The sequence below is a fragment of the Anabas testudineus genome, chromosome 19 (genome assembly GCF_900324465.2).
Source record: "Anabas testudineus chromosome 19, fAnaTes1.2, whole genome shotgun sequence".
In the NCBI taxonomy this organism is placed as follows: domain Eukaryota; kingdom Metazoa; phylum Chordata; class Actinopteri; order Anabantiformes; family Anabantidae; genus Anabas; species Anabas testudineus.
Window position 1 is genome coordinate 3632419 of NC_046628.1, and position 18402 is coordinate 3650820.

General features: G+C 42.5%; 1 protein-coding gene across 3 annotated transcripts; it reads right to left on the reverse strand.

Annotated features, from left to right (window-relative positions):
• Positions 1-307: 307 nt before the first annotated feature.
• sstr2a (somatostatin receptor 2a) lies at positions 308-7000 on the reverse strand. Of its 3 annotated transcripts, XM_026351451.1 has the most exons (5): positions 5502-6129; positions 5045-5296; positions 2963-3638; positions 2409-2734; positions 308-2111 (listed from the first exon to the last, which is right to left on the reverse strand). In XM_026351451.1, exons 3-5 carry the CDS (start codon positions 3351-3353, stop codon positions 1680-1682), a joined length of 1149 nt encoding a protein of 382 aa, XP_026207236.1. In that variant the 5' UTR covers positions 3354-3638; positions 5045-5296; positions 5502-6129; the 3' UTR covers positions 308-1679. The 3 variants fall into 3 exon arrangements, with proteins under 3 accessions (XP_026207236.1, XP_026207235.1, XP_026207234.1); XM_026351450.1 differs by lacking the exons at positions 5045-5296; positions 5502-6129 and adding an exon at positions 6159-7000; XM_026351449.1 differs by lacking the exon at positions 5045-5296.
• Positions 7001-18402: the final 11402 nt, after the last annotated feature.

The window sequence follows — 18402 nt, forward strand, 5'->3', positions numbered from 1 at the left end:
GAGAATCGGTATTTGTTAGAATTTCATAGCAAGACAACCTGAAGAGCTACTCAGAGCGTGATGGGGAGTGGGAGAGCGAGGCAGGGCAGAGTGGATTGATTTCCAGTGTTTGCTCGAGATGCTTATTTTAACTTCAAATGACTGACAATTTAGAGTTAGTAAATTATACGTTCAAGATGATCCCAATCAGACAAAATCAATCTTGTGTTAGTTTGTCGTTTCGAGTAGTTAAAGAGCCGCTTTGTCGAAATCTAGTTCAGAAATATGGATCAGTCATCACTGTGCTCACATGGAGCATATTCCTAAATAAGTCATTGTTGCACAAGATGTTGCCCGAGAACAGGTGAAACCCAATATGGCATCATCAGAATGAAGTAACGATGTAGGTGTTTCAGTGTATCTCTCTCTCTCTCTCGCCAACCCAGCACACGCCTCAATCACTTCCTCTCACCTGTGCTCACTGATCTCTCTTTTCTAGCTTTGTGTCCATTTTGTGCCGCGTTCCCAGTAGATATCACGCGAGCGCGCGCGCGCTTTGCTTCTCTTTCTCTCAGTATCTCCTCTCTCCCTCCTTCCTTTGACTGAGTGACACATTTTCCTCCCTTCTGTGAAATGTAGGCATTTTTGCAAACACATGCTGGCAGAACCAAATGTGAAGCTGAGGGCTGTGCCCACATTTCATCATCATGATGTTAGGACGAGCTCATACATTGTCACAACACAGCCTCTGTAAGTACAAATGGGCTCTTTGCAGTTGCCCTGTTGGCACAAGAGACAGCTGTTGTCAAAATGAGCATACAGTGAAGTATAAAGCACACATGACAGATTTGACAAACATAATTTTAGAGCTTTCCTTAATGCATATGACAATTATGCAGAATTTTACAGCAGGGATGTCCATTGAAATTAATTTACACAAAGTAAAATTGTTTTGTAAGGAGCAGGACCGGCTCTGGAGATGTTTTCCCATCCTTCCACTCAATCAATAATCCAGGATGTTAAATTCAAGAGTTTACAGATCAATGCAGCTTCTCCCGTGGAGATGCCGGCCAAACAGGAAACTTGGTCTGTGAGTAAATAAGATGTGTTGGCGGGGGCTTGCCATTTTGTTGCCCTTTTAATCATGTAAGACCAGACTAATCAGCTGGTATGAATAAAACATCACCATCAACATATTCATCTTTTGGTTGGGGTTTCTGTTTTTCATCTCTCAGAGTCCATAAGGTGTTAGAGAGCTGGCTGGTTTCCACTGAAACGGGACTCGTTCGGCTTTACGTCTACGTTTGGAGGAATCGATGCCGAACCTTCTTAACTCTGAAAAGCTCCATTAGGGAGGGTGTGGATCCTCTCACGACTCTCTTCTGCCAGTATTTATGTGGGTTCAGACCTTTTCGCTTTCAGATCCTCATGTTGCCGAGCAAGAACGACACCCTGCAATGTTTATGGAGTTGGTAACTATGCCAGTTGCCTCATTAACCCAAACATTAAGAGTTTTGAGCTGGAATCAGTGTACGTCCTCTGACCTCTAGAACCCTGCAGGACATTGTTTATTTTTCCTTGGGCTTTGTTCATGTCAGTGTCCATCAGCAGCTGCTGTAACATCATCCTCCTGCACTGGCAGCCCATCAGTCTGGAAGCCATAAGCACCTCCGCTCCATCTCTCCGACCTCCCTCACCGCTCAGATGCTGGTCTGCAGCTCTCCATTGAGCAGAGCAGAATTGTGAGTCTCCAGGTTGGCGCTGATGAGCGCCGCGTCGTTCACCATCCTGCTCCTGTCCGCCCTGCTGTCGCTGCGCTCCACCTCATCCAGGCCCGCCACCTTTTTCAGACACAGAACGTTCTGAAAGCTTTTCTTGAAGTTGTCCGACAGGAACGCGTACAGGATGGGGTTGGCGCAGCTGTTGGCGTAGCCGAGCACCACCACGAAGTCGAAGGTGCTTTTCACGGCGGAGGTGGGGTTGATGGAGCTGGTGACGGAGGTGACGTTGAAAACGTAGAAAGGCAGCCAGCAGAGGACGAACACCGCCACCACGATGGACACCATCCGTGTCACCTTACGCTCTGAGCGCTTGCGTTTAGAGGAACCCACTCTTATTCCGGATGACTTCACCTGGCAAAGGGAGGAAATGTCAGTCTCTCAAGCAGAGTGACACACAGAAACATGCTGAAAGGTAAGATTAGTCATTAGCAGTGCTGACCGGCGTCAACCTTATGATCAGTCACATTTTAAATTGAGAAACTTAAATGAAACCTTCTAATAAACATTACTCGAGTAACCAAAATACTTCAGCAACCTCAGTGAAAATTGAATTGCCTATCTTCTCAGTGAACAACAAGACAGTCACATTGTTACGCAGCGGAGATGCCGAAGCATTATGATGGCACACATGCAGTAGTAAACTTTCACCTTGACTATAATGAGCAGGTAGCACAGACATATGACCGCCAGAGGCAGGAAGAATCCGATGAAGAAGGTGTAGAATATGAAGGCTGTGTAATAGACATCCTCGGGCTCCGGCCACACGATACCACAAACTGGCACTTTGTTCAAGCCACTGAAGATCATAGTTGGTAGGATGACTAGCAGCGACACAACCCAAACTGTCAGGTTAATTAGCTTGGCTACACGGGGCTTCCGCCATTTTGTGGATTTAATAGGATGGACCACTGCTAGGTATCGATCGATGCTCATCACCATCAAACAGAAGATGCTGGTGAACTGATTGAGTGAGTCTGGTAGGGAGGAGAGGATGAGAGGAATTAATTAGAAGTTGTTAATGACTAGGGCTAAAAACAAGGCTCTAAAAAATAAGACGAGGATTAAGTTGAGGTTAAAGTAGACAGTGCAGTAGCCAATTTCACTTTAAAGGGTTCTTTATGGCTGTGTACAGATAAAAGTATTACTAGACTATAGCAAGTCTCTGTCTGTGACCAAGAACTAGTCCGGCCGTCTGTACCCACCTACGGTCATTATCACCCTGCACAGCGCTTCTCCAAAGGGCCAGTGCACCAGTGCCAGCTGCAGGGCGATGAACGGCAGGCTCATCATGCACAGAACATCTGCCACAGCCAGATTGAGGATGTAGATGTTGGTCACCGTCTTCATTTTGGCATAACGCAGGATGACATAGATGACCAGGGTGTTACCGCAGAGCCCCACAGAGCACACCACGAAGTAGATGAAGGTGATGACCACTGAACTCGTCTTGTCCTGGTGCTCTGGCTCCTTGGCCTTTGAAATGTTGAAGTCCAAGTCAGACTCGTTCCCTTGGATGTAGCTGTCATACAAGAGGGCCTCGGGGATGGTGGTGTTGGGGGGGTTCAGGAGGAAGGGCCACTGATCTAAAGCCATGATGACGTGATGGAATCAAAGGGTCCCAAATGTCTAAAGAAGGTAGAATATGAGGAGCAGAGGGGGTTTTGGCGGGTTGGTGGTTAGTTTTATGTGTTTAAAGCTGACTTTTAACACAAGTAGCTGGAGAAATGGGAGCAAAAGGATTACAGGGGCTAAGGTCTAAGATTAGTAAACTTGAGACTTTGGGCTCTTGGGGATTGGGGCGACAGGGGATTTTCATGCATGAGGAACCACAAGTGTCACATCCCAGCTGTAGGGAGATGATGAAATAGCAAGGTAGATCTGCAGAGAGAGAGAGAGAGACAACACGGGGAGAAGGATTATAAGTTTGTCTGAGAGGGTGAATCGGGGCCATAGACAAATAAAAATAGTTCACTAACACCTATGGCAACAGTTGCAAGGTTGGTTTCCATGTGCTTTTCTACATTTAAACAATTGAATCTTATACTGTATCCAAAAGCTTCTCTCCAAATATTTAGTATACAAGCTTCATTCTTCCTCTCCTAGAATATCCTCAGCACTACTTGTATCCCTACACTAGCACTACACACACGGTCAACATACGTTCAGATTGTCTGCTCTTCTGTCTTTTTCTTCCTTTCTGATCCATAAATCAGTTGAAGCCACACTAGAGCGCAGGTCAGGTGTGTGTCGTATGTGTGTATGCATGCCTCCTCCCCCTCCCCGTATGCATATATGCAAAAAGGTACGCCTGAGCGGGAGAAGGACGAGGGCACAGCACTGCCGAAGACAAATGTTTATTCAATTGATCCTGGGGACAAACAGGTCTGGTGCTGTGACACGATCTCTCACTCTGTCCCTGCGTTGACAGCATGTGGCTCAATGGGACAACAGTCCAGCTCGTGCTTTCACAACTTAACCGAACTGCATGTGATTGGCACATGTCCACTGTGCTAATAAGGAATACTGTACTGTAGTTGTGTGTGTGCGTGCAAAGACCAGACGATGGTGACTTCTGATAACCTGTTAATCTACACAGTGACTCCCTGTCCTAAATAGCATCATATATATATAATACCTCGTCTTGGTGAGCTCTTGATGCATTAACTAATCCAAACACCTTTAGTTACTGGTAGAAACAGCGAGTCCAGGGACGGCAGACCCCTCCACTAACTATCAAATACAGTACATAATGCAATACAGGCTGAATTTACACAATGAATTATTAATACTGGAAGAAATTCTGACAAGAAATATGATTAAAAATGGGGCCTGACTTCATTATTAGAGATTTCTAGAATTTGGGAATTTAATGATGAATTAAAACAATGTCTACGTGCCTTTATGAATGTGCTAGTGGAATCCTGTTACAGCCAAAACTGTGTGTGTGTGTGTGTGTGTGTGTGTAAGAGATGGAGAGTGAGAGCTACAGGGGGAAAGCCTGAGCAAAAGCAATCTGCACTAATAATACATCCACTGATGAAAGGATCTCTATAGTGTCTTGGCAGGAGGCACATGCTAATTACTGTAGGGGCTTTGGTGTTATTTGGTAACATGTTCTAGTTTAATTATAAAGCAGGCTAAGAAGTGTATTATTACGCGTAAAGGGGAATTAGTGCTCTATTAAAGCTCCTGCAAAGGGACAGTCTAATAGGCTACTTGAGATTCAGAGGAAAGCAGAAATTACAGGAGGGTAGTCTGAAGCTTTCTTGCAGCTTCACACCAACCTGCAAGTGATGAGTGTCGCGTCCTTTCATTGACAGTGAGGTGAAAAACTCTCATCCACAAATGAGCAGGTCGGTTTATTCTTTCCCCTCTGAACGTTTCAGGACAATTACGCGTTTGTCCTGCGCTGTGCCGGGATGAAGGAGTCCACATCTACCACCAGTGAGGCGCAGGTTGAGGCACAGGTGGAGCAAAATGTATCCAAGAACTCGAGGGGCATCACAGCACCACGGTTTAGTACAAAGTGGAATCAGCTGAGCCAACACAATCCATTTATTATGATATATTGGATGTAAATGTTAACTTACAGCGGACCAAGAGAAATAACTTTGTAAGGATTTCATTATAAAAGCAAGTTTGAGTCCTGGTATAAGAAAAACTGCTCTAAGACAAATTAGAGAGCAGTCAAATCTGCGCAAAACCCTCTTTCTCAATCTTGTTATCAACGGCACGACTTACTTTTACACCGAAAACCGGATCCTTACATCAAGCCCATCGTGGTGAGGTGTCCAGCAGCAGAGAAGACGGAGTCCAGCCGCTGCGACGCGGCGCTGACCTGCTGCAAAGCTGCATCGCGCCAGGCTCTCCATCCACCTGCTCCTCCAAGTCTTACGCGCGGCGCGCTGGCGTTCAGGTCGCCCACTTTCCCGCCCCCACCAGAGCTGGTGGCTGCGCTACATCCCTCAAGTCATCTTTACCCTTAAAAAAAAAAATCTCCGCTTCTGTTAATACAACGCGCATAGAAGGAGAAATAATAATATAAATCTATATTTTAAAAAAAAGCCGGAGTGCGCTCGGAAACGCGCGCTGCGTCCAACAAGAAAGTCGTGGCACCGAATCCTGCGCGAGGAGACAGAGCGGCAGGACGCACGACTCCACCAGAGAGAGAGAGAGAGAGAGAGAGAGAGAGAGGAGAGGGAGAGGAGCCGCCGAGCGCGTCACCGTGTGTGCGTCGGTGTCCGGCACTTGGCTGATTTTGAGTCACGCATATGAGCTGTCCGTCTTTTAAAGACCACTCTTCTTCCAGCACTTACTTTGCCACAAACTACGCGGCACCACAGAGCTGACAGAGTTGAATTATACAAAGAGGAAGCAACTATTCCAAGTGACACATACCTGCAGTGTTTTTGTCACTGGTCCTCCAGTTGCACCAAAAACCTTTTTTTCCAGTCACTCTTGCAGAAAATGTGCAGAAAAGGGAAAAATCTGCCTCAAGCTGTCAAACAGAATGAAGCTGCAATTAGAGCGTCTCTTGCCAAATCCATTAGCCCCCACTGCAGTTATGTTAAGTGTCATCCGGGCCTTCCATATGCACATCACAGCCAGTGGTGCACATTGTTGTTAGTGATGGCACTCGGATCTCGGTGGATGAAGCCGATCCAGCATCCCTTCTTCCGGCTTTATAAAGGAGGAGTTTTCAAGCAGGGTGCAGATGGTGGGTATCTTCCATGAGAAAATGTCCCGCCACTTAGCTCAACATAGCAACGCAGAAGTGCTGCTATTATTAATACTGAACCCACTGTTATCACATGAAAGATTAATCGTTTTATTTACGTCCTGATAGGAAGCACGGAAAAAAAAATAAATAAAAGAGTTCACGTCTTCAGTTATTCCGAGCACAGACACTCAACTGGTACCAGCGTGCGCTTCCTGTGGCTTCAGATCCACAAGAACTCTGGTTTGTTATTGTGCTCGCGTCACAGATAATCACATCTCAACAGCAAGACGATTAAAGAAGAAGCTTTTTTGGGCTTTTCCTGCTAAGAATGAGATGCTATGGGAGATCCATCAGCTTTTTTAAACTTGAAATTGTTGCTTTTGTTTGTATTCGCGTATCACAGGAACAAACAAACGGCCGGAACAAACCCCTCGTCTGCCTCTGGAGAACTGTTTGCCTTCTGGATCAGCCAAATTAAACAGCAACAGTCAGGGACGGCACAACAAATCAGTCTGTACAGAGTTTTCACTCCTGAGCAGTGAAGTCCAAAACAGTTTAGACTCTTTTACGTTTACTCTGGACAGAGGAGGAAGGAGGTACAAACTGTCACTAAACCCACCCAGCAGCGTATTCTCATCACTTTGGGCTCATGTGCTGAACAAACAAACAGCCGCTCTGTTTCCTGTCAGTTATGTACCGTTAGTCTAACTGTGAAGCACTATTACACTGCTCACCCTGCAACACTTTCATCTCACACAGACGCGTCTTTGTGTCAATTTAGCACAACCTGAGGGGAATCATTTATGCATAAACTGCGTGCAGATGCTCTTTAAATCGATAATATCCGCTGTAATGACTCTTCAGACCTTCTCTGTGCTTTGCTTTCAACTCACACCACGCACACTGGAAGTCCTTGCATGTCAGTGGTCAGCAGCCGTCTACACGGCCTTCAACTCCTGACACGGGTCTAAGTCAACATGAAACATAGTAAGGGTAAAGGTCCACAGCAGATAAGGCTTAAAAATCAAAAACACAGAGTGGGCAGTGGCTCGCACGCTCTTGCGTTAGTTCTTGCTGTTTGACTACTGTAGAAAATGGGTTCCTCATTACTGTGATGTGATCCACAACGGTCTGCAGCTGCAGATGTGACGTGTTGTTTGTGTTGTTGGGCAGATAAGCTGTTACTGGAAGGAGTGAAGCAGCTAGAGAAAAGTGTCACATCGAATCCGTCTCCCCCTTCCCTCCCTCCTTGCCCGCTGTCCCGTCTTGAACTATCCTTTTGCTTTCGTCTCACACACGTTTCACGGCCCCTGGAGCTGCTACTGTAAGCACACAAGCACGTCCTCAGAGTGCGACTGATTTGATTCTGCTGCAAATCACGACAACCTGGGCGCCGCGCTCGTTGTGAAACTCTTCCGGCGAGAAAAGAAGTGCGCTTTCATTGTGACATGACTTATCTGCTGTTTATCACTTCGACTCCTGGTGACGACGCAGTGCCACAGCACACGGTATCACACGGATTATATAGCATGGACAAATAAAGATGACCAGTCCAGGTCAAAGAGCCCTTACGTGTTCTTTTACATCCACTCTTTCTGAGTCAGAACAGGAAAATCCAACCAAATTGGCCTCAAATAAAAGTTTAATTAGTTTCAACATTTCACTTCTTCCCCTAGACCTATAATGGATCTTGTACTTCCACAGACGCAGCAAAAGACTGGCGCACAGAATCCTCTGTGTTGTATTTCAGACAGACGTTTTTGTTTTGTGCGAACAAAACTGTGTATTTTCTAAAAAGAAGTGTCTGAAAATGTGGCAGGTGATGGGCAGTGAGCCTGCTGTCTTGTTTGGAGCGGAGAGTTCTTTCCACCCAGAACGTACAAGAGAAATAGTCGATGTTAGCGACCTCAGGGACCTCAGGGTGAAGGGGGAAAGGGCCGCGTTGTTAAGACTGGGCTGTTATTGGGCAACAGTGCAAGTTTACGTGCCAAAATTCCCCAAAGTTGAACCCGACTTAAGAGTCCACACTGAAGTTAATGTTTTAAACAGTGGTGTCATCATCTTATCCTATTTTGTGCCTTTGAGCACCAGAAACAACAAATGCAGGAATACTAACGCTGGTGTTAGAGGGCGTCTAGAATCAAGTGGAGCTGTCACGCATAACAGTTCCTTGGTAAGATGTCTTGACATGAGGGGTGAAATGTAGAAAAAGCTGATCTTGAAATTAGATGGGGAAACTTATTTCAAGCTGTATTTGAAGTATTTGAAGTGGTGAAATGTTTTCTCAACATATCAACATCTTCACGTAAGATGCATTTACCTCATTTTACATCTTTTAGTTGAGCATTTAAATAAACATAGCTGAATTTAGCGTTTGTTATTAATATAATTAACTGTATAAAAGCTGATAATGATCCACTGCACATTAAGCACAATCACCAACAAGATGCTGCATCTAAAAACAGACAAACAACTCAGTTCAACTGTTTCCTCGATGCTCTCAGTGTCAAGCATTTGACTAATTTCACAACAACTGGAATCATGTGCGGAGAATACATCTCAACACTGACTGTTTAGACATTTCAAATGGAAAAAAAAAAAAGCTAAATGCATTTGTCTTCTGTGTAATAGCGACAGGAGGAACCAGGAAGTGAGGATTATTAAGATCAGGCAAAAATGATTTATACTAAAAAGCCCATTTACTGTGTAGACATCACTAAAAGCTAATGTGATGCAGTGCAAACAGATCAGGCAACAAATCCAATGCAGATTAAAACTCCCGCTGCTACATGTACACAGCCTGAAGGCCCGTTGCCTGGATTCAACTTTAAACACTTTTGCCTCATCGTCCCGTCACCAAGTTGTGAGCTTACGTAAGAAATCTTCACTCACCCAGACAACATGTGATGATATCATGAGCACTGAAACATGTTGCAGGCGCAAACCTTTGGGGGCTTTTGCAGAAACATGTCTCAGAATGTGAATCATCCTGAGATGCCAAGTGTATTACGTGCTTCTGTGTTCCCCCTGCTGTGACCAGACTGTGCAGCTGTCAGCGGATCCGTGTTGAGGGGCCCCGCGTGGCCACGTGCTCCACGTATTGATGCAAAGTGCCACTTGGCTGCAAAATACGCAGACGTCGTCACTGTGATAGAGCGCCTTCGTGATGCAACACTGAAATCTATAGAAGGTTGCCATGATCAATCATAGCAGCCGAGGCTCGGACAAACGCTCACAGCTCACAGAAGCATTTCCTAGAGTTTGTCTTTAGGTTTAAAGAGTAAATACGACAAAACAGATGCAGCAGAGTGGTGAAAATTACAGTCATATTGTGCCTTTGGGTGTTTTATTGTAATCAAATGGTTTTTTTTTCTCTTTTTCATTTCACTCTCAGCAGAGCAGTACATCAATGTGGCATAAACTGAAGACACATGTTCAAGAGACACAATTTCCACTTTCTAGCCGCAGGAAATACTAAAATGCTGCTTGTTAAGATTCAATGCAAAAGTGATTTCTCCTCACTACATCCACTAATCAGATTACATATATATATATACACAATTCCATTAAAGACGTTATTGAAAAATTACATTTTTGGGGTGAATATAAACATGTTATGTTCTGCTGCAGCATAGTTTGCATTGATTAGTTTGTTAATGCAAAGGTAGTCAACATAAGTGACTGTTGGATTGCAACACTGAATATTGGGATGGAAACATTTTACCATTATGTCAACACAAAACACAATTCAGTTGCAATTAGAAAAGAAAATTAAGGAAATGCCTAAATTGGTTGCAAGTCGTGCACGCTAACAATGTACCCACTAAACTATCCCATCAGTAATCAGTGAAGCTGCCATAAAATCGTGTGCAGATATTTCGAACTCCCTTTTTTAATCTACTGGCGTTTCTTCATCACAGGTTCCAAATGAAATCTTAAAATACAAATTAAGTTTCATTCTTTACTAATTAAGGCAAAGTGAGATTTGCTTGAACTCAGACAGCGCTGGATATCTAATTCATGCTCCAAATGAATGGCGAATGAAGATTTTTCGTTTATGTATGTGATTATTCTCCTAATGTAGAAATAGAGTTTTTGCAGCGTGCTGTCGTTGATTTGATTCACTTTAATAAAGATTTAGAAAAGACTAAGCAGTGCAAATAATAAATAATAATCAATTCACATAACAAAAAAGAAAACCGCTTCACACAAGAACAAAGTAGAGGCTGATAGCTACTGTCCGTGGAGCCCGTTCATATTCTCATGTCCTTTGGGTCTATGTAGTCCATACCAAACATACCAATACATGATGCTCTTCATCCTGTCCACACGTTCCTGTGTTCACTGTGTCTTATACCATCTCGTCTGTCTTTCATCTGACGTTAACATTTTTTTACTTCCCAGCACTGCCAGTGGAAAGAAAGACTGGGCAACACAAAGAAACCTGGCTGCTCCTATTACTCTTCATTTGGTATTTACTGTACGTCTGGTAATTACATGGAATAACCTGCTCTTTCAGGCACATACACATTATAACTTGTTACAGAATAAAACCTTAATTATATTTTTTAAAATACAAACAATAATCAATACATTGCCACGATTTCTACTAGTGTTGCTGGTCACTGGTGGACGTAGTTAAGAGAAATTAGACAACCTCTCCCCCTTTTTCATAGGTAGATTACACAAACAAAACATAAACAGCATGTCCCCCTTCCAGTCATATCAGACAAGTGGCCTTTGAACAACCTGAAAATGCATTTAATTAAAGGCCAGATTGCGCCAAAGGCTGTTTTCCTTCCCCTGCTTGGGAATTGTCAGTCATCTACTAAAGTTAATGTCTTAACTTCAATTGAAATAAGGTGTGATCCTTGTTGCAGACCTGGCAACCATCTATTTACAGCTGTAGCTGATCAGACAGATCCAAGTAATAACACATATAACTCTGAGAATAGGTGTCCTAGGTGTGGGCACTGAGTCCTCAATGGTTTTTGGGTGAAAAAGAACATTAAACGTGTACCTGAACGGATGGTGTTATCGAGAGCATCGTGAAACCTGTGAGATATTAACAGCACATTTTTGTGCTCAGAGCCGTGCAGGAGAACGCTGAGAGCCAGTGCTCACTGCACTTTGTAAAGACCAAGAAATCAGGTAGAACAAAGCTGCCAGAAATTCCTACCATTTCCACTTCTCATAACATAGAGATGAGTCAGAAACTGGCAACACAGTGGCCTTTCTTTAATTTTCTTTTAAAATTCCTTTAGCCCTGAAGATGTTCTAGCTGGTTCCAAAGACTAGAAAGGACAGAAAACAAATATCAAAACAAATGAAATATCTAACCACATATTGAAAAGAAAGCTAGCTGATTATGAACGCCCAAGTAAAACGCGGTCTGTATGGCATCAAAAACTGACTGACAGAGCAGAACAGACAATAGAGACTGTCCTACATACAGAAACTTGGCTGCAATCCAAAGACAGAGGGGAAGTTTTCATAAAAAATAAAACACAAAGTCTAAATTGAAAGCCTATATACTAGAAACATAATAATATACACCAGGCTTCTATTTGACACCAGAGTCCACCAAACAGGTCGGACTTCAGAAGCTGAGAAATCATTGACTGTATTGATTCAGTGGACAGAAGCTGGCAGACACAAATAGAGCAGGGAGGCCAGGCTGTGTTCATTTTCTAAAATGCTACCTCGGTTCCATATACAAAGAGCTAAATTGGAGCAAATGACTTCAAATGTTTCCCTTGAGAGAACAACTTACAGTAGGTCCTTGTCTACCCAGCTGTCCCATTTTCTCCAAGATAATATAAAAGCTAAAGTCACAGTTTGCTGCGGTTACACAGTCTGTGTAGCTTTGAGGTCAGCTCAGTGAAGCTGCCGAGTTGGACTGACGTGACAGACCTGGAGTTTTGACGTCAAAACCAACCCAAACGTGAGAGGGTCTTATCGTTCCTATTATTTTTTAACAGCCTGATCAATATTTGACATTTTTCCTCGTGCATTTTAAGAAAGAGATGGCTGATTCAACTTGTAGGCACAATATACTCTATGTCTGTACCTTTTTAATTTGTCTAAATTTGACCTTGTTTCACATGATGTTGTTTACATTTGGTGGAAACATTCAACCTGTTCTCATTCCCCTGGCTTACAGTTTCTTAGATATGAGGATAAAATGATTAAAACTGATGGTCATCACATAAAGCAACTGCATAGAAATTATTAAAGAGATCCCTGTAATTATTAAATGAGGAGTTGACAATGTGGAAAAACACTTTTCCATCAATGATGTGTTCACCTAATGAATATCTTATCATGCAGAAAACCAGTGTCAGTGTCTTTCCTCTAGCCAGAGAGAATATTAAAGATCAAGGCTTTCTCAACTGGAGCATCTGCCGGGTTAAAGATACCGGTACGCACAAAAAAAAAAAGGGGTTAAGCTAAAGCTAAAGGTACCATTTGGTATCGCTGGTGGACAACCCAGCTGCATCAGTCCTCGACGCCATGGGAATGACATTCGATTAAAGAGTGGAAACATCACAGTTCATTTGGCTTTATGAGCAAAGACAACTGGGTAAGGGTTATTTTAAGTTAAAAGAAAGTGTTTCCTGTAACAGTCTTGTTACGACACACAACGTCTCACACTGAACGCAAACTGCTGTGTTTCGTGGGAAAGTCCAGCACAGTATTGACTCATTCAACCACCATGTCCTTGTCCTTGCTGAATGTTACCTTAAAAGGGGTTACCTTCAGATACGAGACACCAAAGGATGTGACTAAACAATGCCCTTGGAGTGAGAACAGGCTGGAATAAATCTAGTATAAGCCTTTTATTCAGAAGTACACTAAGTATACCTGAATATATTTAAAATACTAGAAATAAAAGTACAAACTGCAGAATATTGTTTTATATTACTGGATTAAAATGACGTAAAATGAAGATGTGGGAATAGTTTGAGCTAATTTGTTTAAATAATTAATATTAATTACCTGGTAAGACTTTTCTATTTATCCTGTAATCATGTTTCACCTTGCAGTTTGGACAGAGAAAGTTTTACTCTGCGGTGTGCCACTTTTGTGTGTCACAATTTATTTATTTATTTATTTGTGTGCCTTTGAAATCCAAGGCTCCTGGAAGGCTTGAAACCCAGCGGGGCTCTTAGATCTTTAGGAAGCAGTCGTGTTGTGGGACCTGGAGTCATAACCAAACAGGATGAAGCTGCACACAGATGGAACCAACTTCCTGATGAGCCTAAATGTGCACTAACCACCACTATGCACTGTCAAATGAAACATTAGTGCTAATTTTCATGTTTCTTTGATGAGCTGTTGGACTGTTGCTGCTTTTGCTGCATTCAGGGAAACTTGCAACTTATTACTGCAATGTCACACTATAGGCGTTTAACATCTGCAGATTTTTGCCTATTTACATACTGTAACTGAATATTTATATGAATAAATTGAAGTTTAATGTTACTCTAAAGCTTTTCACTTCGAAGCACCTCCGTATGCTAAATAACTGTGTCTTAATTTATCTAGACATACTCTGTGACAGCTGAATAACAGGGAAAAACCCCACATCATGTGCATGGACCAGAAGAGAACAGTCTGTGGAGACATATGGAGCCAAACACACGCATATCCGTACATTATCACTGTGAGAGTCAGGCCTTCATCGGATCCCCATAGCACCTAAAAACAGCTCATTGATAAACCTCAGTTGCTCCCATGTACTGCCCTTTGCATGAACCTGGGACAACTTCCAATGGGAATCTAGATTATGTTGTTTCCCTCAGGAAAATACATTAAGATAAATGGTGTCCAACACAAGATGAAGTGGAAAGATAAGTTTTTAGGTTATACAAGAAAGAAAACAGAAACATCTACATGGATGACGAAGCTGTGCTGCTTCTACGCTCGTGTCCTTGAGCAAGTCAATGAACGATTTTCATCTGTGCAGAGTGCGCGCAGTCACGCAGAGACACAACACAAAGAAGACAGTTGAAAAGAAAATCCTCTCAACTTGAATTACCTTGTTGAAGCATTGATTTAGTCTTTGTGATAAATATTTCTGTGTGGCAGCAGTAGTGTTTTCGGGGTCCACTCAAAAGCACAGCAGTTATTTTTGCTGCTGAAAGGACACAGACAGTATTCAAACCCAGTCTGAAAATAACCTTAAAGACACTCGTGTCCACCTTTATTAAGTCTGTGTAAGTGACAATTATTTTTTTATGTGGCTGAAATTATATATTATCAATTGATAAAAGCTAAAGGCCTGAAAATTGACTTTTTTATTCAGAGGTAAAAACAACTATAAACTCTGATATACGTTAGTGCAGCTTTCATGTGAAGGCGCTTGTTGATTTTCTGAAATATTTTCTTCTTTTCATATCTCCTGAATACAGAAAGGAAACCAATGAGCGCAGTAAATCACCTTGGGCTTCAGGACCCTGCTGTTGCCTTTTCCAACCAACACCCTAGACCTGACTCAGCAGAAAATGATGTTTTTTTGTGACTGTGATTAGTTACGTTGGGCTCAGGTCCGAAATGTAGATACACAAATGAGAATTGTTTTGAATGTCTATGCAGAAATAGAAAGTCAAGACCTAGGGTTGCTTTGCACAGAGGTGAGAACAGAGGAGTGGAACAGAGGCTCAGGTGGGGAAGAGGGAGAACAGGAAATAGGAACAGTCAGTAATAGTTTTTGAGCGGAGGATTCTGGGTAATGTAGTCAGATGGGAGAGATCAATGAACAGGACCAGAGGGATGCTGACTCCAGGACAAATGAAGAGGCAGGGGATTAGAAATTAGGTAAAACTAAAAACAAATGGCTGGAGAGTGGCTTCGAACACAAAGTTGCACGATGTGGCAGGTTAGTACGGACCGAGAGGCTGCTTATAAAGGGTAATGAACCGGAGAAACTGATCGAGGAGAGTTAATTAGTCCAAAAATGGAACTGCCACCTCAGACAGGAAGTGGCAGGAGTGTGGTCAGGTATGTATGAGTGAGAGTGAGAGAGCAGAAACAGGAAAATAAAACTACCTGGGGCAGAGCAGGGCAGGGACCGTGACATTATGAGCTAGAAAATTAGGCACATTTGTGGTTTTAAGTCAGAGATCTTGATAACTTCTGGATTTGAATTGAATTGAATTAAAATTCGATACAGCTTGTCACATTCCACTCAGAATAAATGAACTGCTGAATTACTTTTCATGTAGCACCACCTAGGGCTGGAGACTCGAGTCAGTATTTCTAATGACCTGGACTAGTTCCAGACTCTCGGTATTTGACTTTCACTTGTCTCTGCATCCTTCTCTCTTGAACTAGCCAAATATCTTAACTGGACTCATCCGAAATGTGACTTCAAAGTGAAAGTACAGCATTTATTTAGATCCTCCAGTGTGGCTGCACTGGAAACACTAATTTGCACAAATTTGTGCATGAGTAGCACGTTTCTCTTTACTACATTGAATCACATAGCAACCTTTACTGAAGAGAAACCCTCAGAGGCAGTGGCTAGATGATCATTGTCATGCTCTCAGCTGCCTTCTATTGCATTAGCAGTGCAGATAAGAATACTATTACTCCCGAATACCAGAAGAAGAGTAGATCTTGAATGGTGTCTGTTGGTCAGATGTCAAAGTAATTTGAAATTTTGCAGAGCAGGTATATTTCAGATTGTGCTTTCTGAGGAAACAATCATTGCCGGCCGGTTGTGTTTACTGGCATCTGTACCGGAGCCCTGGCTCAGCAGTGTCTCGCTTTTGTAGTAAACGTGCCACTTTTGGCCAGTTGTCAGTCTGGTTGCACAATCAGACTGAAATAAGACAGAGATTGAAAAAGGTAAATCCATTGTTGGGAAATGAGGTGAGGGAATGACGGAAATGGAGGAGGAGGAGGAAATCGAAACAGAGGCATGCTAAAGAAATGAAAAAATGCTTGACAGCGAGGGACTATGTCAATTGCCTAACTGACCTTTATTGATCTGTTCCTCTAATCATTTCATGGACAAATACCACATTCACACACACACGCTCGCGCTCTCTCGGGGCCCATCAATATTTTTTACTGACAAACCTCTCAGGCAGTTTGCATCTGGTCTTAATTACACGTAGAGGCTGAAGATGGGATCTGTCGGAGGAAAGATGGCCAATGAAAATAACTCCTGTCTGCCAGTGCTTTAATTAGGGCCAACACACACACACACACACACAGTACACGCACAAATACACACACGTCAGGCCTTTTAATTAGTGTAAGACTGGAATTTTGTGTTGTAATACACTGTTAATCCTGCATCGTTCGGCATGTTTGATTGAACGGAGGTTAACTCAGCAGTTTCTGTTTTGTTGAATCATCTAGGCAATGCAATGCTTTAGCACCAGAGCTAGTTGGTTTTATAATAAAGATAAAGAACATTGGCAGCAAACATTTTGTAACTGTCATTTTGTGTAATGTAAAGTCAAATAGCAGTAATAATTATAATTAATGGAAGTTATGTCATTTTCTGATAATTCTTGTTATTCTAAAGACTCAGAAATAGTATTTGCTGTACAAAACACAGCTTATGGCTTGGGACTTTCAGGATTAATTGAGTTAAATGTTACAATAAATTGGAAATTAAAGTATAAGGCTTTTTCATATAATCTTGGGAATATATATTGAATGGCTTCCCATCATGTATATCTACCAGACATGCCTCGCATTTGCAAAATGTAGGTGACAGGCTGGGAGCTGCATGGAGCTGAGAAGGCTGGGAGGACAGGCAAGTGACAATCACTGTGCCTGAAATAAATATATACTGTAGACACTGCAGTGCAAACCTGTGCCCAAATATGCATATCTTTAACCCTTTCAAATCAGATTCACTGCTGCAGCTCAAACTTCTATTTGACCTCTAGTTATTTTTCAAATTGTATTTAGTCATTTTTAAGATGTTTTATGCCAATCAGTGTGTATTTCTGGGTTGGTAATATGCATTAGATGAAAAGCCAGCATCTAGTCAGATGTAGAAATCACCTCAAGGCACCTCTGCAGTTCACTGGGGACTATGACACAGTAAAGCACACATGCCGCGTACTCCAACACATCATTCCACCCACCCCCACCTCAATGTTCCAAGGCTGATAACACGACCGAGGACTCAGTGACCTTCTCAAGTAAAGCTAAACACGTTTTTTCAAAATTTTGCAGTATCCCAATTTGAAACAGTGGCTGCAAATGAGCAAAATGCATTTATATATTTAGTAAATCTGTTTACTTTGATATCTAACACTGAAGACAGGCAGCACGTGCCACAGGTAAATGAACCCACAGTACGTTCCTCAGGCAAATTATTGGTTTCATGCACATTTTTAATGGCAAAAAAGAGATAATAATTATTTATTCACCAAAACTAGCAAACATATAACATAAATAGATGTTAGAACTAGAGCTGACACCACCTACCATTGCTGCCTTTGTATTGCAGCTGTCCAATAGTATCACCTTTTTCACAGCCTTGTCAGATTCCTCCTTGCCATTGGCACTGTATCTTTACATGGCGAGGGGTTATTAGCTCTTTTACAAGACAGAAGTACAGAACGCTATGCTCTACCTAAACCAGAAAGGGGACAGTACAACTAAAAAAAAAAAAAAAAACTTTTTCGCATCACATTTGTGCTCGAGTACTTTCAACTATTCACCATGTTCTCGATGATTTGTTGGATTTATCAGCTCTTTTCAAAACAATCCAGCAGACACAAGGAGGTCTCAGCTAGTAAGCTTGACATTTACAGAGTCTTTCCAGTTCACAGCATGCCCTCTGGGGAAAGTGTCAGAGCAGACGGTCAAGGAGACTCTCGGTTTGCTTGTTCATCTTACTGAAGCAGGCAATGGCGTTTAGGAAATCCTAATATTCCCCAGAAAAAATTT